The 24,238-nt window shown below is 49.8% G+C and overlaps 1 protein-coding gene across 35 annotated transcripts in view; it reads right to left on the bottom strand.

Moving 5' to 3' along the window:
- The window catches only part of SUN1 (Sad1 and UNC84 domain containing 1), a 57,414-nt gene extending 37,864 nt beyond the window's left edge, over positions 1–19,550 (bottom strand). For 17 of the 35 annotated variants that reach the window (XM_032145846.2, XM_032145851.2, XM_032145850.2 and 14 more), the window contains exons 1-2: positions 19,501–19,550; positions 3,458–3,554 (exon numbers count right to left, since the gene is read on the bottom strand). In XM_032145846.2, coding sequence (XP_032001737.1) covers positions 3,458–3,540 — 83 coding nt within the window. In that variant the 5' untranslated portion in view covers positions 3,541–3,554; positions 19,501–19,550. Of the gene's footprint in view, positions 1–3,457; positions 3,555–3,956; positions 4,296–16,751; positions 17,274–18,602; positions 19,126–19,302; positions 19,327–19,500 lie in introns of those variants that run through there. The other 18 variants (XM_058434281.1, XM_058434283.1, XM_058434282.1 and 15 more) reach the window with 6 other exon arrangements.
- Between the last annotated feature and the right edge of the window lie 4,688 nt (positions 19,551–24,238).

The following is a 24,238-nucleotide window of genomic DNA, read 5'->3' as shown; positions in this document are numbered from 1 at the left end:
CCTCGTTCTCCTCCATCTTCAGCTTCTCTACTGGCTCCTGACCACCAGCATCTACACACACGCTTGGCTCACCCCATGGTAAAAAACAAACAACTTCCACTCAAAGCCACGCCTCTCCACCTCCCCCAGCAGCTGACTGGTTGCAGCGCCAGCTAGTCTCTGCTGGCTCCTTGCCCCGTGGAGGCTCTGAAGTGGCTTCCGCCAGGCCCCTCGGCCTCCATGGCTGAGTTGCCCCTTCTTCCTGTCTGTCCAGCAGCGTTTGCCCCTGCTGACAAGTCCCCCATTCTGGACATGCTCTTCTTCCGGCTTCCACAGCCAACACCCCCACGAGAGGCTGGATGGTGGGACCCTCATGTCTCCAGTCCCCCTGGATCTGAGCATGGGCAGCAGCATGTCGGTTCCGAGGGCTCCGGGAAACGTCCTCCTCTGACCCTGAAGTTCAAGGCAACCATCGCCAATGGCTGCATTTTACTGCGAGTAGGTCAAGCTGACAACATCAATCAGCCTCAGCGCTAAAAGAGGAGACACATCAGACAGCACGGACTCAAGCTGTGACAGGGAGCTACATCCCATAACACCATCTGTCACAGAGTCACGCCAATAAAGAAATAAACCAAAAAAATGACTGCACTTCCAGACTTAACTACCAGTTGACAAGAATTACAGATTGAGACTTAAGAGGGAAATCACCCAGTGCAACATGAGGATCCTGTTTAGGCTAATTTAAAAAAAAATTAATTGTGGGAGAGAAAATTCAAGGATCTGGGATATTGGAACACGGACTAAATACATTAAGAAGCCCTTTTAAATGACTGGGATGATAGTGGTATTTGGGTTATTTTAAATATATCATTATCTTTTAGAGACTGGCTTTAAAGAATCCAGTGAAGTTCCAGGAGAACTTGAGAGGAAGTGTTTGGGCCCACCCTGTCCCAGCGAGAAGAGCGCCAGGCCACTGGTGCAGGACAGCGGGCTGGGGAACCCGTGAGCTGAAGCACCGGTCGCAGAGGCTCCCAAGTGCTGGGTGGGGGCGGAAGACCCGCATGCATCACTGGTGAAGCCAGTGGCCGGCAAATGGGCTTGTCACTATTCTCTCAACCTGCATGTTATCATTTTCCAAAAGAGAAAAAAATGTTATTTTATTTATTTTTTTGAGACAGAGTCTCACACCGTCTCCCAGGCTGGACTGCAATGGTGTCATCTCAGCTCACTGCAACCTCCATCTCCCGGGTTCAAGCGATTCTCCTGCCTCAGCCTCCCAAGTAGCTGGGATTACAGGCGCGCGCCACCACACCCAGCTAATTTTTGTATTTTTAGTGGAGACGGGGTTTCACCATGTTGGCCAGGCTGGTCTCGAACTCTTTACCTCAAGTGATCCACCCGCCTCAGCCTCCCAAAGTGCTGGGATTACAGGCGTGAGCCACTGCGCCTGGCTCCCAAAAGAGAAAAAAATTTTAATTAAAGAAAGTGAGTGGCCAGGATGCTGGACGATCCTTTCAGTGTTTACTGAATGCTAAGAATCAAGACAAGGGAAGTGATGGAGACGGAAAGCCACCGGGAACGGCCGCTCCACCTTCCAGCTGTGTGGGGAGGGTTGGAAGACAAGCGGAACTTTCAGAAAAGAGGCCAGGGCTACAAGGAGCCTGAGGAAAGGAAAAAGAGCCGAGTGTAAGGACCCAGTGTAAGGCCGGCCGGCTGAGGCAGCAAGGGCTGTGGAAGGCCAGCCCAGGGCCAGGAGGACCCAGGCACTGATGTCCACCACCCCCGAGGCCGCCACCTCCAGTCTCCGGCTGTGCTCCACGGGCCTCCACTCATGTGAGGCGGCTGGTCCTTCCCTCTGGTCCTGATCCAGAGCTAGGCCTCCCCGAAGCACTCCGCCCATCTCCTGGACAGACCCTGACCTCTATCCCGCAGTAACCTCAGAGAGCCCCCCACCTTTAAAACCTTTGAAGGGTTCCCAGTGCCCAAGAGTCCAAATTCCCAGCCCAGCCTACACCACTCCGGCCAGCCCCTGCCCACCTTCCCTCTGCATTTCCCACTGCAGCTGCCACCGAGGTCTGCCCACAGGTCTCACTGAAGGAAGGCTGTGAATTTCAATGAAATTAAGTGTTGCTCTCCCAAGGTAAAGAAACAGACAAGAGGCATTTTAAAAACTCTATTTAAAATAGGTCAGAAAAGCAAAAATAAATGACCACAAATCACTGTTTCACACTGCACAGTCTGAAGGCAGGAGCAGTCTCCCCTGAGCTGGCCTACCCGTTCTAACCACTACAGGACTCTCACAAAACAGAGTGTGTTGCTATGGAAGTGTGATGTGACCGAGAACTGTGAATTAAAAACTCGATCATCAAATGTGAGATCTGACTAATGCTGGTAACAAGTATTTTTCTTAAAATATTTCCTAATTTTCTTACAGTTTCAATTCCATTTTCACCCTGTAGAGGATAAGCCACTGAGACTGGGCGTGGTGGTTCACACCTGGAATCTCAGCACTTTGGGAGGCCGAGGTGGGCAGATCACCTCAGGTCAGGAGCTCGAGATCAGCCTGGCCAACATGGTGAAACCCCATCTCTACTAAAAATACAAAAATTAGCTGGGCGTGGTGGCGCACGTCTGTAATCCCAGCTACCCCAGAGGCTGAGGCAGGAGAACTGCTTGAATCCGGGAGGCGGATGTTACAGTGAGCCGAGATTGCACCACTGCCCTCCAGCCTGGGCGACAGGGTGACATTCTGTCTCCAGAAAAAAAAAAAAAGGACAAGCCACTGAAAAAAATTACACAAGCATTTTCCTGGTGCCTTAAACATCTGCTGGGTGCACAAGTTTTTCAACCTGCTGATCAAACCCTGGCCTGTCTAGCTGTGTATTTTCCCTTGGCGCTAACCCGTAATTTCATCAAACGCAAGCTTCGTTTCAGTCACCCTTTCTACTTGGTAAACTGAAAACAGAAGGGGCAGGGCAGCACCTCTTCAGACTCAAACGTCTTGGTTCAGTGGATCAGAATATGAATAAAAGCAGAAAACTCGGCCTCAGACAAAAGTTGTGTTCTCGAAACCCTGAGCTTCAACACTGTTCTATGATGTTTCCTTTCAAATGGGAAATAATTTTCCAGGTTATTTCTGTTAACTTAAAAATACCAAGCCACTGATACACTACCACAAACACGAAGCATCACCACACAGACATCTCAAGATCACAACCACCTGGGTGGAGTCGAAGCCAGCAAGCCGTATGCGATGACTAACCACCCAGTCACCAGGATGAACAGATTTGGTTTACCTTAAAGCCGTAAGGTAAAACCACCTCTAAAGCCATAAGATACAGTTTATCATTTTTTTCACCTTCAAAATATAGCATGTAGTTGGTAGTACTATGGAGTTCCTGTTAAGGTCCACGCCACCGCAGCAGTGCAAGGTGGCATCGCAAGGCCAGGACCCCACGTGCGGGTGCACACTCACCTGAGCGCATACGTGTAGCCCGTGTTCTCCGGCACACACTGGGGAGGACTGTACATGTGAAGCCGAGAAAAATCCATGTTCATCACTTCAAACCATACTGCAGAGGGCGGAAAAGAAATGCAGAGTGTTTTAACGGGCGGGAAATCCAGGGCAGTCCTGTCTTAGTCAACCCGAGCCGCCTACATGCAACTCAACTCAGGTCACCATCAAAACTCACAGGAAACACGGCCAGCAGCAGTGTTTTCTAAACAGAGGAGACCAGTGTTTCCATAGTTACAAGCCCAGGAACACTTCTGTCGTTTCCAGTCCCCTAATATATCCTGAGAAAAAGACCAGGGGAACCCTAAAGTGACTGACTCATGAAACCAGGGGCACCTTCCAAGAAACACGGAGAGAAACTCAGAGCTCTCTTCAAGATGTGTTTTTAAATCCTCACTGTGTCAAAATGTTCTCGGTCTTCTGAAATCAGTTTTTATTTTATTAACTAAAATAGAACTACCTGCTACTGCGTGGTCAAACAGCAGCGTACACGTTCCTAGATGGCTGAAGCTCTCACAAGCATCTCAGAATCAGAAAAGAAACTGCAGGGTGAATAATAAAAAAGCTTAAGGCACTATTTACACTTTTTTCCTCACCAAAAAACAGGTTTTTTTTAGGTTAGAAACTGTTGAGTATATTGTTTCTCAGGTTGTCATCTAGATTTATTTGGAATGACTCATACTTTCCTCTGGCTAAAAATACTCACATGCACACACCCTGACTTTTTAAAAAGTCCTCATAGTAGCAGTGTGAATCACAGTCGGCTGTTGAAATATCTGAGGGAGATATAACTAAAAGAACCTCCTGGACAAAAGACACTTTTGTACAAATGACTGAGCTCCATAAACCAAGCCAAAAGTACTTTAATTCATGCTACTTTCTTCGAAATAAAGTACCATAGAAAGAAAGACCACTGTTTACATGTAAAAATTGTACTACACCTACAAGTATCAACAAGCATGATGAAACTCCTGCATTTTACAACATATTTCGGCCGGGTGCGGTGGCTCATGCCTGTAATCCCAGCACTTTGGGAGGCCGAGGCAGGCGGATCATGAGGTCAGGAGATCGAGACCATCTTCGCTAACACGGTGAAACCCTGTCTCTACTAAAAATACAAAAATCAGCCGGGCGTGGTGGTGGGCGCCTGTAGTCTCAGCTACTTGGGAGGCTGAGGCAGGAGAATGGCGTGAACCCGGGAGGCGGAGCTTGCAGTGAGCCGAGATCGCGCCACTGCACTCCAGCCTGGGCGGCAGAGCGAGACTCCGCCTCAAAAAAAAAAAAAAAAAAGCACATTTCAAAATTCTTGTTCTTTCCAGGGACACCCAGCCCAGCGCCCAACCCAGACACAGGCTCGGCAAGTCCAGTTCACGCTTGCTTGGAATTCCATGAACTTACGCTTCAATGGCCTTTTGCAAATAAAACTGTGATCACTTAATCCATGTAACAGTTAATACCTGTTTAACTGTCTCTCCCACCTGTCTACCTACTTTAACCAACACCTAAATCTAGATTCAACCCACGCGCAGAGGAGCCCGGCACAGGACAGGGCCTTAGCTTGGATCCAATGTAGGCTACCCTCCACCTACACACCATGCCTGGGCTCCCGAGGTGCACGGGCCTGGTCCCGGCAGCTTCTGCAGAACCCAGCCCTGCCCAGCAGCAACACAACAATGGGCTCTGCCTGCACTGCCGAGCAACAACCCAAAGCTGGGCTCAGCGAACGCCCACTCCCGCTCCACCCTGGGGGACACTGGGGTAACTCAGTGCTATGGACGCCCGCTCCTGCTCAGATGTTGGGCTAATTTAGCAATAAGGCCATTAGGGCAGCCAGGCCAGAGAAAAGGAAAGCAAGGAACACAGGGATGGTAGGGAAAAGAGGTCACACTCCAGGTTCAGCAGGTGCTGAGGGAAGTGCGGACGTGGAGAGTCTGTGATTACAGACCCTTAATCTGTCTTCATTCTGATTTCACTTTTATAATCACGTGAATTTTATGTTCCCCGGTAAATCTATGTATAAAACATGCGGAATCTATCATTTTCTCTATTTCCTAACACTTCGAAATGAGGAAACAGGGCGCCTTAACCCACCCTGATGCAGTCCCGGCCTAATGACCCCTGTCCAGGACCTTGGGAAATGTCCTGGCCGTTATCTCTCAGCCTAGAAAATAACCCCAACCCGACAAGCGCCGAAGGCCAGGCTCACGCCAAGCAGAACCTTGAGAGACAGCGGCAGCAGCGGCTATGACAGTGTGCCCCAGCGTCCCCAAGGCAGGTGCTCTGCACTCTCCCACATGGGCCACAGGCCTGCTGCCAGGTGAGAGGCTCCCAGAGCTCCCCAACTCCCCTCCCCACCCTGCAGTCTCATTCACTCCCTCTTTCCTCCTTCCCCCGTTAACAGACCATAACATGGATCATTTTAAATTTGGAAATGGAAGATTTTAAATTTCATCCTTAGTCCTTTACAAAACCATTATAGGATAAAATAAAATGAAGTCAAAAAAGGATTAAATGAAACTGTGCACCTCAGGCAATGCCTGACAGGTGACAAGCACTCAGGCGTCAGCTGCGGTTATTTTGAAGAGTAAAGCAATAAGGCCGACGTTTTAAATTTTAAAAAAGAACAGTTATGGCCGGGCGCGGTGGCTCACACCTGTAATCCCAGCACTTTGGGAGGCCGAGGAGGGCACATCACGAGGTCAAGAGATCGAGACCTTCCTGGCTAACACGGTAAAACACCGTCTCTACTAAAAATACAAAAAATTAGCTCAGCTTGGTTGCGGGTGCCTGTAATCCCAGGTACTCGGGAGGCTGAGGCAGGAGAATGGCATGAACCTGGGAAGCAGAGCTTGCAGTGAGCCGAGATCGCGCCACTGCACTCCAGCCTGGGCGACAGAGCAAGACTCCATCTCAAACAAACAAACAAACAACAAACAAAAACAGTTATTTTTCTTCTGGGTGTGCAATTCCTGAGACGAAAGATTTGTTCACCCTGCCCTAAATGAAAGGCAAAGGTCCACCGATGAGCCCCACAGCTGGGACTCAGCCAGCAGGCGGGAGCCCCCAGCCCTTGCACTGCTCGCCGGCACACCTGCAGGCAAAAGCATGGTTCTGAGACCAGCTCTACTGACCGCCAAAGAGTACTCAGCATTTTCACAACACCATTCCCAGTCTCCATTACATCGCTGCTAATTAAAACTGAAATGTAACATTAGAGCCTTCCCATGTGAAGAGGACGCTGCCTCGGTCACCTGTCTGAGAGACTTAAGGGAGATGTTTTTTGCATTTATAATCTCATCAGTAACCACACAGTAAGTGAAAAATGGATCCAGCATGTTTTCAATGGCATCAGAAAAACCTGGAAAGAATCTGAAGTTGACATTCTGCATAGATGTGCTGTCTGCAGGTGTGATGCTCCTGCTGGCATCTGTGCCTCCCTGGCTGCCCTGCCCTGAATGTCATGCCTGGCATGGCTTTGTGAGAGTTGTGTTCCACACGAGTGTGTGTCCCTGGCCTGGTGGAAGGAAACAGACTAACTGGTACCCAGCTTTGTGCAGGATGCTGAGATGGGAGCTGGGCCTCGGAAAGCCCTGGACGTGCGTTCTCAGGCTGGCCGGCTCAGCACAGGTGTGCACAGAGGGGACTGTGGGAAGATCCCTGTTGGTCCTCCTATGAGATGGCTTCTGGAGGATGGATGGGTGGAGAGCCATCGACACTAGAAAAGCACACACCTTAGGAGACAGTGGCCAGGAGTGCCTGTCACCCAGATAGTCTCTCCCTTTTATCTTGTGTTTGTTGGTGGCCAAGAGAACTTACAAGCTCACAAAAACAGGAAAAGTAGAGGGCCTCCGTTTAGGTTGCAAACTTTGGTTTCAAACCTATGGCTTAGGTTTCTTTACAAATATATACATCCAGCCAGGCACGGTGGCTTACGCCTGTAATCCCAGCACTTTGGGAAGCAGAGGCAGGCAGATCACCTAAAGTCAGGAGTTCGAGGCCAGCGGGGCCAACATGGTGAAACCCCGTTTCTACTAAAAATATAAAAATTAGCTGGGTGTGGTAGTGGGCGCCTGTAATCCCAGCTACTCAGGAGGCTGGGGCAGGAGAATTGATTGAACCCAGGAGATGGAGGTTGCAGTGAGCTGACACAGTACCACTGCACTCCAGCCTGGGTGACAGAGTGAGACTCTGTCTCAAAAAACAAAACAAAACAAAAACAAAAAACAAAAACAAACAAAAATATACATATATATCCTAGCAGGGTTTTAAAATTAGATAAGGCCAGGTGGGGTGGCTCATGCCTGTAATCCCAACACTTTGGGAGGGCGAGGTGGGTGGATCACCTAAGGTCAGGAGTTCAAGACCAGCCTGGGCAACATGATGAAACCACCCCTCTACTAAAAATACAAAAATCAGCCGGGTATGGTGGTGCATGCTTGTAATCCCAGCTACTCGGGAGGCTGAGGCACGAGAATCACTTGAACCCAGGAGGCACAGGTTGCAGTGAGCCCAGATTTCAGCGCATTCCAGCCTGGGCGACAGAGTGAGACTCTGTCTCAAAACAAACAAACAAACAAACAAACAAAAACTACATAAGTTATACTAGGTTTCTCTTTTAATACCATTTACCTTTTACAGTATATAATTTATATTATATGGTAGACATGAAAATATACAGCTCAGTTTTTTTTTCTGGAATGCTTTGGTAAAAAATGGATTTTAGGCCAGGCACAGTGGCTCATGCCTGTAATCCCAGCACTTTGGGAGGCCGAGGTGGGCGGATCACAAGGTCAGGAGATTGAGACCATCCTGTGAATGGTGAAACCCCATCTCTACTAAAAATACAAGAAATTAGCCAGGCGTGGTGGCGGGCACCTGTAGTCCCAGCTACTGGGGAGGCTGAGGCGGGAGAATGGTGTGAACCCAGGAGATGGAGCTTGCAGTGAGCCGAGATTGCGCCACTGCACTCCAGCCTGGGAGACAGAGCAAGACCCAGTCTCGAAAAAAAAAAAAAAAAAAAAAAGGACTTTAGATTTTAGTCCTACTCTCCATATCACTTGAGTCTACTATTCAGAATGTCTGCACTAATCTAGTAATAATCCAGAGAACATGGTTGAAAAATCTTCATACAAGGCTGAAAACAGAACAAAACTAAATGGGTCTGGCCAGGCACAGTGGCTGACACCTACAATCCCAGCACTCTGGGAGGCCAAGGCAGGCAGGAGGATCACTTGAGGTTAGGAGTTTGAGACCAGCCTGGCCAATATGGTGAAACCCTGTCTCTAGCAAAACTACAAAAATTAGCCGGGCGTGGTGGCACGTGCCTGTAGTCCCAGCTACTTGAGAGGCTGAGGCATGAGAATTGCTTGAACCCGGGAGGCGGAGGTTGCAGTGAGCTGAGATCCGCCACTGCACTCCAGCCTGGGTGACAGAGTGAGACTCCATCTCAAAAACATAAACAAAAAACAAATCTTGAGCGTTCTGAAATAAAATCAACACACCATCTTTTCTTAGGAAATGCTATCAGCTCTAAAGAAAACTGGGAAAGGCAAACTTTAAAACCTGCAAGCCGCACTTCCCTTCAGCCTATAAACAGCAACCGTCAATACCGAGTTGATAATTATTTTCTAAGAAACACGCATAAACAACGGGATCTGCTGCAAAGGCACTGTTTACAGACATTAGCACGATGCTACAGGCTGCATTTCCTGTGCCCCAGCGTTAGTCACTGACGATGTGGACTGACACTGAGAGGCAGCCCAGTGAGACGCAGCACTCCCATCAGAAACCGTGGGGAACCTGCCCACACGGATCCCGCAAGCCTCAGTTTAAACAGCCTACCTCCTGAAACAGCAGTCACACCTACGACTCAAACCTGCAAAACTGTCAGTCTATCACTGATCCATGGGGGACACACAGGCCCCTCCTCCCAGAGCGCCATCTGCCACAAGCCCCACGTCCACAGGGACACCCAGAGCTGCAGCCCCCGGCCTCAGCGGGGCCTACCAGCAGTGGACACCTGCTCCACCTGCTGGGCAGCGATGTTTCGCCAGATCCTTCCTTCAGGGACCTTCCCGAGAGACACTGAGCGGGGCATGATGAGCACCCAGGAACACATACACAGGCACACACGCTCGCTCAATCCTCGTCCAAGCTCATCTAAGCACCCCAGACCGGGGTTGTCAAACGGCAGCTAGCCCGACATCAGGCAGTTCGTTTCTTTGTTCTTTCTTTCTTATATGTATTTTAAGAGACAGGGTCTCATTCTGTCACCCAGGCTACAGTGTCAGAGGTGTGATCACAGCTCACTGCAGCCTCCATCTCCTGGGCTCAAGCGGTCCTCTCGCCACAGCTTCCCACAGTGCTGGGACCACACGGGTGCACCACGGCACCTGGTTAATCTTTTTATTTTTTTTAGAGACAGGGTCTCCCTGTGTTGCCCAGGCTGGTCTTGAACTCCTGGCCTCAAGCGATTTTCCTCAGCCTCCCAAAGTGCTGGGATCACAGGCGTGAGCCACCATGCCCAGCCCGGTTTGTTTCTTAAGTCCACTGTAAATAATTATTTAAAACTAAAATTCTGAAAAAAAAAAAAAAAAAAAAAATCAGTACTAAATGTTAACATAATTATTGTGCTTAGATCTTCATCTTATTAAAACTAAATAATGTAGAGACTAATAAAAACATTATTTTGCCTGCAGATTACAAAAATAAAAAGAAACTGGCTTAGAAATAGATGTTTTCCAAAGATCATGGTCATGTAATTACTTCTACAACATAGTAAGAATTGGCATTGCATCTCTAATTTCATTTAGAGGAAGAAAAACAACTGTCGGTTTATGAAAACCGGATGATTTACACTGACTGAGAATCCTTAAAAATGAACTGATTATTCAAAACAACAAATCAGAAATAAATGACTACAACCTAAAAATATTTGAAAGGGCTGTATGCCACATATTTTATACATGCATATACACACAAGTGAACAACGCTTTTAGTACTTCTCGAGAAATAACACTAGATTTGAGTAAATTCGGGCGAATGGAACTTCTACTTGTCATTTAACCCCTTTCGGGCTGTTTGAAAATTTTTTTAAAGAGCAGGTATTGGTTTTATAATTTTTAAAATTAACCTAATAGGCCAGGCGCGGTGGCTCACGCCTGTAATCCCAGCACTTTGGGAGACCAAGGTGGACAGATCACGAGGTCAGGAGATCAAGACCAACCTGACTAACACAGTGAAACCCTGTCTCTACTAAAAATACAAAAACAAAATGAGCTGGGCGTGGTGGTGGGCGCCTGTAGTCCCAGCTACTCAGGAGGCTGAGGCAGGACAATGGAGTGAACCCGGGAGGTGGAGCTTGCAGTGAGCTGAGATCACGCCACTGCACTCCAGCCTGGGCGACAGAGCGAGACTCCGTCTCAAAAAAAAAAAAAAAAAATTATCGTAATAAATATCACTTACAAAAAGAAACAAATTTCATCTTCATTTGTGAGGCAGAACAGGCAGCCAGTCTTCTGGGGTCCAATTCAAGGTCTCCCACTGCCTTAGCTGTGAGGTGTGGACATGTTCACAGGGGCTAGAAACAGAAGCTGCTCCTCAGAGCACCAGTGGAGCACCCAGCCAGCAGAGGCACCCACCCTGCACCCGCCCCACTCTGGACTGCCTCCCAGCACACCCCATCAGCAGCAAAGTCGTATCGGCAGATAGTTCCTAGCCAAGATGCAACATTTCTTCACTTGTTTTGGAAATGATGAAACAACAGGAAAAGGTAAGCAAGCCCATTTAGCCTGAACATCAAGAAAACAGCTGAGTGTCAAAGAAAACAACGACTTCTACCAGAAGACCGATTACCACGTGCGTACATCTCCTTACGATAAGGGCACTGAATCTTTTTAATAAAAACCCCACTTCCTCTTACAAAATGGTGGTCATCACAGTGTTTCAGCAAAAGCCCAAGGCCAAATTATTTGGTTTATACACATTACTGCAAACGGTCTAGGAAGACAGAACTATTAAATAGTTTAAATAGTTTCATTGTATTTGCTTCAAACCTAGAGTGCACAGAATTTCCTTATAACCAGTACGATCAGGACCGCCAACGAAATGCCTCCTGGAGAACTCATCTGCAGCCAGTGGCCCTCAAGCAATGACGTGCTGCAGCCACACTCAGCATCCCCTCCTACAGAGCCCGTGCTGGGTCTGGACCCAGAGGCTCACACAGCTTTCATGTGTATTTCCTTAATTATCAGTGACTTGAAACATCTTTTCGTGTTTCTCAGCCAGGGGTATTTCTCATCCTGTGCGGAGATCTGTCTTTTTTTGTTTTACAGGACCACATACACGTAAGGATATGAATCCACTACTACATGCCAGGGATACTCCCATCCTTAACTTCACCCAGGTGACTTTGGCCACACCATGTCTGGTCTTTCCCTTCCCTCACTCACATCCTGCTTCTTAGAAAGACTTTCCCTAAGCCAAGAACACAAGAATGGTCTGCAATGGATTCTCCTACTCTTACTGTTTTGACGTTTATACTGCAAGCCATTAATAATTCATGTAACCCATCTGTAATTCCAGTTGGTACACAGGCATCGTTTTATTTCCTGTTGGGCATTTCCGCCTGGACGTCAGGCAGGCTCACAGGTCCAAATCGCGCCCCAGGCCTGCTCCTCCCTCCCCAGGGTGCGTGCCCCATGCCCCCTCTCCATTCCCGCCCTGACATGCCACCTCTGGCTGGCTCCCTGCAAGTGCCCTGACCATCTCCCTGGCTCCAGTCTTGCCTCTCAAGTCAATCCTTGAGAAAACCACCTGAACGATCCATCTACAGAGAAATCTGCCTACCTTGTTCACACAGACTCCCCCCGTGGCTGCCTGCACACACGGCGCTGGTGCAAATGCTGCTACTTCTCCCTCCTCACTTCCCGTCTGTGCCTTAGAATCCACTGTGGTTCCAGGGAGCCCTCTCCTCCCCACCCATTTACATGCCGCTCCTCCACTCTTTCCTTGCAATGAGTGTCCTCCTGCCTGAGGTGCCCTCCTATTTCTCGACCCCCTTCCGCATCTCCTTGGTCTAGTTACACCCCAAACTGCCCAGCTAACTTCTCCTCACACTTAATATTCAGCAGAGATACCACCACCAGGAAGCCCCCATGGGCCTCATCCTACCCCAGTTACTGTCAATTCCAGCACTCACTGGTGATCAGCACTAACACAAATCATGATGATTATTTCTCAATGAGTCCTTCTCTCCAAGTGGCCCTTGAACTCTGTGAGAGCAGGAACTGTGCCTCATTCACCTTCAGCTCTAACCCTTGCTTGTAGAACAAGTGAACGCTGCACGTGACCGGAAGGGGGCGCTCTCCACACCACGCACCCTGCTTGCTTTACCACTAAGCTGACAATCCCCGTCTCCACCACTCTCTACTTCTTACCTGACCACGCTCCAGAAAAATCCTGTACAGGAATTCATGCGTGGACACAGGGCCATGTGTAGGAATTTATACGTGGTCACAGGGCCGTGTGCATGCAGGAATTCATGCGTGGACACAGGGCCGTGTGTGTGTGGGAATTCGTGCAGTGCCACAGGGCCGGGCCGTGTGCGTGCAGGAATTCGGGGGTGGCCACAGGGCCGTGTGCATGCGGGAATTTGGGGGTGGCCACAGGGCCGTGTGTGTGTGGGAATTCGCGGGTGGCCACAGAATTCGCGGGTGGCCACAGGGCCGTGTGCACTGCGCTTGGGCCTCTCGTTCTTCCTCCCCGTGTGTTCACGCCTTCATATGCTTCCTCGTCTAACCGGAACAGGTATGTCAGCTGCCCCATTCCCAACAGTAATTGGCAACAGCAGTCTCATGGTCTTCCATGTTCTGGAATACACATCCACACCACGTCCAGATCACCCTTCTAGCGCCCTGTCCTCCCCAGCACCAAGTACTAGGCTCGAGGTGAATACTTTTCAGTTTGTAGCAAGTAAAGACATAATAAAGTCATCTGTTTTTCATACTGCAGATACAGCTCATATCTTCCAATAATATTAAAAATCAAAATAAATAGAATGAGAACAAACCGACCAAAGGGCTGCTCTGTGTTCAAACTACACATGCCCAAGGGGTGTCTCCCCCACCGCAGGGACCCAGGGAACCCGGCACCTGGATGTGATGACATTCACGCCGCTTGTCTGAGACCTACAGTTTAATTCTGCACAAATGTCGAAAGTGTCTGTCACACAGATGTTACCGCCTAAACTCACAACCTACAGCCATTCACTGTATGCCCCTAAGCAACTAAATGAAAACCAAAGTACCCACGGAACAAGCATGCTTAATGACAGACACAATTTAAACTGTAAAACTGACTAATAAATTACGTGAGATGCTTAATAAAGTAGCAACAATTAGAATATACAATTATATAAACAGTGTATTGTAAGAAGCAACATCATGTTCTGTATTTTTCATCTGACACTTCCTAGTTTATTTTTACCCCAGTGGAAGCAAACTGCTCCAATGTGATCTAGCAGGCCTGGTCTCCTCAGTCTATAAATCGAGTGGGTGAGCAGTCCAAAATAGCAACAAGCTCCACATTAGGAAACAAGGGGAAGAAGAAAACGAGGGCAGGCTTTCAATCAATGAAACAACACTGCAACCCTCTGGCAGGCAACACAAGCACAACCACTCCACCAAATACGCACAGGGAAAGGTGAGGCCAACGACACTGCGCCTACCGCCCAGGTAGTCCTGTTTCCAATCTGCCTGACGAACCCAGATGTAGGAACTCCCTTTCCCGCTGTGTTCAGGACCGCTTAACCTGAATCACCAGTGGGCGTTATGACATGCAATTCAACTGCCTCCAGGAGAGGCAGTTCCAGGACTCTCACCTCACTCTGAAACATTGCGGTAAGGGCAAGGGTTGAACGCTGAAGGATGGTTTCATCCCATCACTACTTCTCCCACAAAAAAACACTCCCTGGCATTTACTGTAAGCAGATTTGAATTGGATTTGTTTTCAGAATCTGGAGACACTATAAAGCAGACTAGGGGACCATTCGATCATCATAAATTCGGGACCAGGAAACAATGGTTATGAGCTGACAACACACCCCATTAAATATCAGCATTCTTTGAAAATAGGTCACCAGGCCGGGCTCACGCCTATAATCCCAGCACTTTGGGAGGCTGAGGTGGGCGGATCATGAGGTCAAGAGATCAAGACCAGCCTGACCAACATGGTGAAACTTCGTCTCTACTAAAAATACAAAACTTAGCTGGGCGTGGTGGCGTGCGCCTGTAGTCCCAGCTACTCAGGAGGCTAAGGCAGGAGAATCACTTGAACCCGGGAGGCAGAGGTTGCAGTGAGTCGAGATCGCTCCATTGCACTCCAGTCTGGGCAACAGAGCAAGACTCTGCCTCAATCCCACTACTCGGAGAGGCTGAGGCAGGAGAAGGCTGACCTGGAGGCGGACTTGCATGACCGAGATCCCCACTGCACACCTGGTCAAAAAAAAAAAAAAAAAAAAGATGTGCTGAATATAGATGTTAGCATCCACTCTCTTCCACATATCCCTTTGAGAAAGGGCTATTTTTTAAGGGCATATTTCATTGAAAACAAAAAGAAAGGGAGAAAAGAAAATAGCAATACATTTTGGGGAGCTGGATAGATGAATAAAAACTGACTCAGGCCAGAAGAAGTTGAGTCATAAGCATGCGATGGAGAACACGGAAGAACAATCTAACTTTGATCATGGAACCCCCAGAAGGCTCCAAAAACAGTGGTACTCGTTTACAATTGGAAGTGCGGGTGTAAGATGGAACCAAAATACAGGAGAAACTGAATATGCACAATCTTTTCAAGAAGCAATTAGGCAAAGTGACATGATCATCTTAATTGGTGCAGAAAAAGCACCTCGCAAACTCCAACACCTTTTCATAGTAAAAACACTCAACAAGCCAGGAATGGAAGGGAACTTCCTCACGTGATAAAGGGCATCTATGAAAAACTCAGTGAATGTCATATTCAAATTTTTCACCTAAGATGAGCAACAAGACAAGGGTGGCCACTTCCACCACTGCTCTTCAACGCTATACTGGAAGTTCTCCCCAGAGCAATCAGTCAAGAGGCATACTAATTGGAAAGGAAGATGTAAAACTATCTTTATTCTCAGATGACATGATCTCATATCTAGAAAATCCTAATGAATCAACAAAAAAACTGCTGTTAGAACTAACAAGCAAACTCAGCAAAGTTTCAGGGTACAAGGTCAATAAAAAGTCAGTTGCATTTCTACACACTAGCAATGAACGATCTGAAAGTGAAATTGGGAAAACAATTCATTTCATAATAGCATCAAAAAGTATTAAAAACTTAGGAATAAATTTAACCAAGGAAGTGCACCACTTGTGCACTGAAAATCACAAAGCATTGTTGAAAGAATTAAAGACAACCTACATAAATGGGAAGACAGTCCAGGTTCCTGGATGGAAAGACTTACTACTGTTAGGATGGCAGTACTCCCACAGTGATGTACAGATTCCCTACTACCTCTATCAAAACCCCAATGGTCTTTTTTGCAAATATGGAAAAACTGATCTTTAAATTCACATGGAACTGCAATGGGTCCCAAATAGTAAAAAATCTTCCAGAAGAAAAGCAAAGTTGGAGGACCCCGACTTCCTAGCTTCAAAACTTACTACAAAATAGTGTGGCATTGGGAGGCCGAGGTGGACGGATCATGAGGTCAGGAGTTCAAGGCCAGCCTGCCAACACGGTGAAACCCCGTCTCTACCAAAAACACAAAAATTAGCTGGGTGTGGTGGCGGGCGCCTGTAACCTCAGCTACTTGGGAGGCTGAGGCGGGACAAGTGTTTGAACCCGGGAGGCGGAGGTTGCAGTGAGCCGAGATCGCACCACTGCACTCCAGCCTGGGCGACAGGGCAAGACTCCATTTCAAAAAAAAAAAGAAAAAAAAAAATGGTGGCATTGGCATAAAAACATACAGACCTGCAGAACAGAACTGGGTCCAAAAATAAATCCACACATCTAGTCAATTGATTTTGACAAGGGTGCCAAGACCACTCAATAGGGAAAAAGCAGTCTCGTCACAAATGATGCTTGAACAATATCCACGTGCAAAAGAACGAAGTCAGAACCTAAAACACATCATACACAAGAATGAACTCAAAATGGATCAAAAACCTAAATACAAGAGCTAAAATGATAAACTCTTAAAAGAAAACATAGGACAAATCCTCCTGACCTTGGATTTTGCAGAGTTCTCAGGTATGACATCAAAAGCATGAGCAACAAAAGAAAAAACAGAAAAATTAGAGTTAATCAATTTAGAGTTCATCAATTTGTGCATCAAAGGACACTAACAAGAGAGTGAAGGGACAATCCAAAGACTGGGAGAAATATTAATCACATGTCTGATGAGGGTCTAGTATACAGAATAAAGAATTCTGACAACTCAAAAAAAAAAAAAAAAAAGAAACTCAATTTAAAAATGGAGAAAGAGGCCGGGCACGGTGGCTCACACCTGTCATCCCAGCACTTTGGGAGGCCAAGGTAGGCAGATCACCTGAGGTCGGGAATTTGAGACCAGCCTGACCAACATGGAGAAACCCCATCCCTACTAAAAATACAAAATTAGCCGGGTGTGGTGGTGGGCACCTGTAATCTCAGCTACTCAGGAGGCTGAGGCAGGAGAATCACTTGAGCCCCGGAGATGGAGGTTGCGGTGAGCTGAGTTCGTGTCACTGCACTCCAGCCTGGGCGACAGAGCAAAACTCCGTCTCAAAAAAAAAAAAAAAAAAGGGGGGGGGGCCGGGGAAGGACTTGAATGAGAATTTCTCCAAAAATAACAACGACCAACATGGACATGAAACAATTCTCAACTTCACTGGTCATCAAGGACATGCAAATCACACCCAAATGAGACGCCACTTCAGATCCATTAACACGGTCATCCTTTTTGGAAACTAAGTGTTGGGGGGATGTGGAGAAAGTCAACTCATATGTTGCCGATGGAAATGTAACATGGTGCGGCCACTGTGAAAAATAGTTTGGCAGTTCCTCAAAAAGCTAAACACAGAGTTACCATATGACCCGGCAACTCCATTCCTTGGTATATAACCAAACAATTGAAAACAGATGCTCAAATAAAAACTCATACACAAATGTTCATAGTAGCTGCATTACTCACCATAGCCAACAGGTGCAAACAGCCCAAGCGTCCATCAACAGACTAATGGATAAACACAATGTGGTATATCTATACAATGGACAATTACTCAGTCATAAAATGGAATGGAATATTGATACAGTCTACAACATGCGTGAACTCTGAAGACATTATCTTAAGTGAAAGAGGCCAGACACAAGGGGCTGCATATTGTATGATTCCATTTACGTGAAATGTCCAGAACAGGCCAATTCATAGAGACAGAAAGCAGATTAGCGGTTGCCAGGGCCTGGGGAGACGGAAGAATGGGTAGTGGCTGCTTAACGGGTATAGGGTTTCCATCTGGGATGATGAAAAAGTTATGTAACTAGGTGGTGATGTTGTTTTACGTTACGTGTATTTTAGCACAATCAAAAAAAAAAAAGCAGGTGAATGAGAGGATACTCCATTTATGAAGTAAGAACATATCACAAATTTTAAAGGAGAAAAAAAAAACAGCTCTGGGAAATTTAAAATACGATGGCCAAACTAAAATGCTAAATAGATATATTGGAAGAAAAAGAGGAAATGTAGAAAGTAGAACAAACATTAAATGAGAGAAACACAAGAAAATTATAAAGCCAGCCCAAGGCTTCCAGCCCAAACAGTAGTATTTCCAAAACAGTCAGGAAAAAAAGGGTAAACAAAGAAGAGGAAATTGTTAGAGAAATAATTTGAGAAAACTAAAGGCTTCAAAAAACTATTAAGTGCCCAACAACAGATGAGAATAAACCAAAACACACGGTGTTTCTACACAGTGGAGATGTAGGGAGTAACAGATTGCACACAAAAGCCTTCATACAAAGCATTAGCAATTAGCGCCGCAAGCACTTCACCGGCAATACTACTACTGAAGCTTAGAAGACACAATTATGGGCAGCTTCCCACCTGGAATCAGAGCCAGGCGCAGCAACCACAAGCTGCAAAGCGAGAGCAGAGACCTCGGACCTCACCGCCCACCTGCCCGGGAGAGCCCTGGGGAGCCGGGAGAAATCCTCCCCATGACGGTGACAGTGGGAAGGTGTTCCCCGCCGCTGCTTATTTTGCGCCAGACACCGTTCTGGGCACTTTGCAGGCGCAACAGGGCGCGGAGACCACGCGCGCGCCTCCAGGCAGGCTGGGGCGAGGGGATCGCTTGAGCCTAAGAGCCTGACCTGGGCAGCACAGAGAGACCACAACCCTACAAAAAATACGAGTACGAGCCGGGCGCGGTGGCTCACGCCTGTGATCCCAGCGCTTCGGGAGGCGGAGGCGGGAGGATCGCTCGCGCTCAGAAGGTCGAGACCAGCCTGGGAAACACAGCGAGACCCCACCTCTTAAATCAAACCGTCTTCCCACCACCCCACCCACGGCCCCGCCGCTACTTCCAGGGGCTGGGACCCCGCGGCAAGGTCCAGGTGGGCAGCCCGGGCCGAGGCCTGAGAACGCGGGGAGGACGCTCCTCCACGCCCAGCCCCGGCCGCCCGCCGCGGCCTCCCGCGCCTCTCCCCGCTCCGCCCCCGACCCCGCGCCACGACCCGGCTGGCGACACCCCGGGGAGGAGCAGGACCCCTGCGCCACGACCGCCAGGGTCTCCGGGCGTCTTCACCTGCGCGGGCCGGGGTAGCTGCGGGGCGCGGGACGGGCGGGGGCGGCAGCCGTTGGCCCAGGAGGCCCTGGCGCAGCCCGCGCTGAGGGCGCCCAGGCCGCGACCCCGCGTCCTCCCGGCCCCCAGGCCCCCGCCCCGCGTCCCCGCAGCCCGGCGCCCGCCCCGGGGTCCCCTGGGCCCGGCCAGCCAGGAGCTCACCTGCCCCGCGCCGCCGCCTCAGGCCTCGTCTGCGCCGCCCAGGCCCGAGAAGACGCTCTGCCCGCGCCAGCCAATCGCGGGCGGCACCCCGGGCCGAGGGCGGGAGCAACGCAGGCCTTCACCAATCCCGAGCGTGCCACCTGAAGCGTTCTGGCCAATGACGAGGCGGCTACGGGCCGCAGGCGGAGGAGCCTGGCGGACTCCAGGCGGGGGAAGGGGTGGGGGAGAGGGAGGGAGACGGAGAGGGAGAGGGAGAGAGGGGGAGGGGCCGGGATGCGTCACAGGGTGGGACGGCGGGGCCGCGTCCGGGGGGGGGGGCTGCACCTGGGGGAGGGGTCTGCACCTGGGGGAGGGGTCTGCACCTGTCTTAGATACAGAGTCTACGTTGGGGAGGGGTCTGCATCTAGGGGAAAGGTCTGCATCTTCGGAAAGGTGTGTGCATCTGGGGGAGGGCGTCCGCATCTTGGGGAGAGGTTTGGATCTGGGGGAGGGGTCTGCATCTCCAGGAGAGGATCTGAATCTCCAGGAGGGCGTCCGCGTCTTGGGGAGGGGCAGCTGCGGCTCCGGGAGGCAGCCCCCGCTTCCCACGGGGCTCACCACGGCCAGTGCCTCCTTGGCCCTCCGCACGTCTCCCTTTGCTGGCCGCAGCCGCCACCCCAATTCCCCGCCGCTCCGGGCGTGCGCAGGCGTTCGCAGGCCGGGCTCCTCCCGCGGCCCCTCCTCCCCAGGCGCCCTTCTGGGGAATGTGTGGGGTCTGCACGCGCGGTCTCCTGCAGGGCCCCTGCTGATGGAAACGCCGGCTCTTCCCGCATGGAATTCGCGGGTTCTCTTCTCCGTGCTGAGGACTGCACCGCGTCTTGCAAATACTGATTTGTTCTTTGCATTTTTAAAATGAAGTATAATTTACATACAATCATGTTCACCTTTTTTGCTCTTGTTTTTGTTTTTTTTTTTTGAGACAGGGTCTCACTCCCGTTGCCCAGGCTGGAGTGCAGTGGCGCAGTCATAGCTCACTGTAACCTCAACCTCCCCGGCCCAAGTGATCCTCCCACCTCAGACTCCCAAGTAGCTGGGACTACAGGCGCGCCTGGCTAATTTTTTTTTTTTTTTCAAACGGAGTCTCTCACCGTCGCCTGGGCTGGAGTGCAGTTGCGTGATTTCGGCTCATTGCAACCTCCACCTCCCAGATTCAAGCGATTCTCCTGCCTCAGTCTCCCCAGTAGCTGGGATTACAGGCACCTGCCACCACCCCAGCTAATTTTTTGTATTTTTAGTAGAGACGAGGTTACACCATGTTGGCCAGGCTGATCTTGAACTCCTGATCTCGTGATTCGCCTGCTTCGGGCTCCCAAAGTGCTGGAATTACAGGTGTGAGCCACCGCACCCGGCCTTTTTTTGTATTTCTTTGTAAACATAGGGGTCTCACTATGTTGCCCAGGCTGGTCTTTTTCTTTTTTTTTTTTTTTTTTTTTTTTTTTTTTTTTTTTTTTTTTTTTTTTGAGACGGAGTCTCGCTGTCGCCTAGGCTGGAGTGCAGTGGCGCGATCTCGGCTCACTGCAGGCTCCGCCCCCCGGGGTTCACGCCATTCTCCTGCCTCAGCCTCCCGAGTAGCTGGGACTACAGGCGCCCACCACCTCACCCGGCTAATTTTTTGTATTTTTAGTAGAGACGGGGTTTCACTGTGTTAGCCAGGACGGTCTCGATCTCCTGACCTCGTGATCCGCCTACCTCGGTCTCCCAAAGTGCTGGGATTATAGGCGTGAGCCACCGCGCCCGGCCTCCCAGGCTGGTCTTGAACTCTTGGTCTGAAGCGATCCTCTGCCTCAGCGTCCCCCCGCACCCTCTACCACACCTGACTACCTTTTTTTTTTTTTTTTTTTAACCAAGCTTTAACTCTGATGGCCCTTACATTGCTGCTAAAACCCTGCATTAGATCTCCTTTATAAACAGGCACATCTGTATGGGGGAAAGATTTTGGCAGATGGCTGTGCCAGAACCCACCGCCTGGGTCTGTCACTAGCGAAGATGGACATTCAAATACTAGGATCGTGCCCCCAAAAAGGCTGGCCTCCACCCTGCCCACCCTGGGGCCAGTACGGCCCCGCCGTTTAAGGCCCCAGTCCGTGCAGCGGTTTAAGGAAGGAACAAGAACAAGCAGGTAGGAGAGTCTGGGGGCTTCTGTGTCTCCCAAAACACAGCTTGGGTCTGTTTTCTTCGGGCTGGCCAACCGTCCTCATTTCAGAAGAGGACACTGGACAGCAGGCTGGGCTTCAGTCCCTAAGGCTTTTCCCATCTTCCCAGCGCCGCACAGCAGGACAGAGCAGGTAGCGCAGCCATTGACATTTCAAAGCAAGGGAAACGGAGGCAGGGGCCAGGCCGGCAGCCTGGCTGGAGTGAGACCGGACGCAGTGACCCCATAGGCAGGCTCACTGTCTTCAAGGCCACCATCTCTGCTGCAGAACTGAGGGCAGCAACGGCCCGTTTTGCGAAGCTCCCGGGGGAGTGCGGTGCTTTTTTTCTCGGTGAGCTCACACCTCAAATTTGGCAGCAGGCTGTGCCTTTCAGCGGTAAACAGAAACCGGCTCCTGGGAGACAAGTCAGAAACCCGAGCCCAGAGGCTTCGTGCCATCTGGATGAGGGTGGCTGCGCAATGGCCAGGGAGAGAGTCGGACGAAGGAAAATTACCCAGCCGACCTCCTGGAGGCTCAGGAAATCTGGCTCTCTCTCTCTCTTTTTTTTTTTTTTTTGAGACAGAGTTTTGCTCTTGTCACCCAGGCTGGAGTACAACGGCACGATCTCAGCTCACTGCAACCTCCCCCTCCCGTAAATCCCTTTCTCTTAAGGAAACAATTTGGCTTCTCCGCCGGCAGCTTCCCCATCCTGCCTGCTTCTGGTTCCTCCTTTGGGCGGGAAGCATCCGCAGAGGAAATGGTTTTTGGTGGGTGGTTGTCCCCTGCGGTGAGTGAGGGCGGCCCATGCTGTGGTTTCAGGGCGTGAGTCTGTGGGGAGTGGTGAAAGGAACTTGCCAGAGAGCTGTAACAGATTTCAGCCAGATTTCCCAATACACAGAATCCAAAATCCATGCACAGACACTCCCAGTATTGACAGAGAGTTTGAACTCAGCCAGATTTCCCAGTACCCAGAATCCAAAATCCATGCACAGACGCTCCCAGTATTGACAGAGGGTTCGAACTCACTCTAGACTGCAGACATGCTGGCTGGGCCCTGAAGAGTGTTTCATTTACTTATGTATGTATGTATTTATTTGTTTACTTATTTTTGAGAGAGAGCCTTGCTCTGTCACCCAGGCTGGAATGCAGTGGCATAGTCACGGCTCATGGTAACCTCAAACTCCTGGGCTCAAATGATTCTCTTGCCTCAGCCTCTCGAGTACCTGGGACTACAGGTACCCACCACCATGCCCAGCTAATTTTATTTTTTTGAATTTTGTAGAGATAGGGTCTTGCCATGTTGCCCAGTCTGGTCTCAAACTCCTAGGCTCAAGCGATCCTCCCACCTTGGCCTCCCAAAGTGCTGGGATGACAGGTGTGACCCACCTCACCTGGCCTTCTCCTCGTTTTTTTTTTTCTTTTTTTGAGACGGAGTCTCGCTCTGTCACCAGGCTGGAGTGCAGTGGTGCGATCTCGGCTCACTGCAACCTCCACCTCCCAGGTTCAAGCAATTCCCCTGCCTCAGCCTCCCAAGTAGCTGGGATTTGTGGGGAGGATGGTGGGGGACGAGAGGGTGCAGGGTCGGGGAGGACGATAGGGGACAGGAGGGTGCAGCCTGGCCGCAGAGCCATTGCTGGGCTTTAGTGAGGACTTTAGTGAGTCACAGCGACAGCAGCCTTGGTGGGAGTTATTTTGGCAGGGTGGTAAGGATGGGTTCTGGAGAGAACAGGAGGAGGCAGGTAGAGCGAGGCAGGACAGACAGCTCTTTCAACAGAAACGAGGAAGCAGGGACAGGGATGTTTGGGAGGCACCTTGTTTTGTTTTAGGATGCCTGCTCTACTTAGCTAATCCCTGGGGGCAGGTCATCTCTTGGCAGGTCTGTTAAACAGTAGCAGGATGCATAGTGGCCCCCAGATGTGTCCACCTGCAGCCTCAGAATGAAATCTTATTTGGAATAAGGGTTTTTGCAGATATAATTAAGGTAAAGATCTAGAGATGCGACCATCCTGGCTTAGGGTGGGCCGTGAATCCAATACATATCCTTATAGAAGGAGGCAGCTGGGCGCGGTGGCTCACACCTGTAATCCCAGCACTTTGGGAGGCCGAGGCAGGTGGATCAGGTGGTCAGGAGATCGAGACCATCCTGGCCAACATGGTGAAACCCCTCTCTACTAAAATACAAAAAATTAGCCGGACATGGTGGTGTGCTCCTGTATTCCCAACTACTCAGGAGGCTGAGGCAAGAGAATCACTTGAACCTGGGAGGCAGAGGTTGCAGTGAGCCGAGATCGCACGACTGCACTCCAATCTGGGCAACAGAGACAGACTCCTCTGTCTCCAGAAAAAAAAAAAAAAATTAGCCGGGTGTGGTGGCGGTGCCTGTAGTCCCTGCTACTTGAAAGGCTGAGGCAGGAGAATTGCTTCAACTGGTGAAGCAGAGGTTGCAGTGAGCTGAGACCATGCCACTGCACTCTGGCCTGGGTGACAGAGCAATACTCCATCTCAAAAAAAGCAAAGCAGGCCGGGCGCGGTGGCTCACGCTTGTAATCCCAGCACTTTGGGAGGCC

The sequence above is a fragment of the Hylobates moloch genome, unplaced genomic scaffold, assembly GCF_009828535.3.
Source record: "Hylobates moloch isolate HMO894 unplaced genomic scaffold, HMol_V3 SCAFFOLD_24, whole genome shotgun sequence".
Lineage (NCBI taxonomy): Eukaryota > Metazoa > Chordata > Mammalia > Primates > Hylobatidae > Hylobates > Hylobates moloch.
This window is presented reverse-complemented; position numbering and strand designations above follow the sequence as displayed.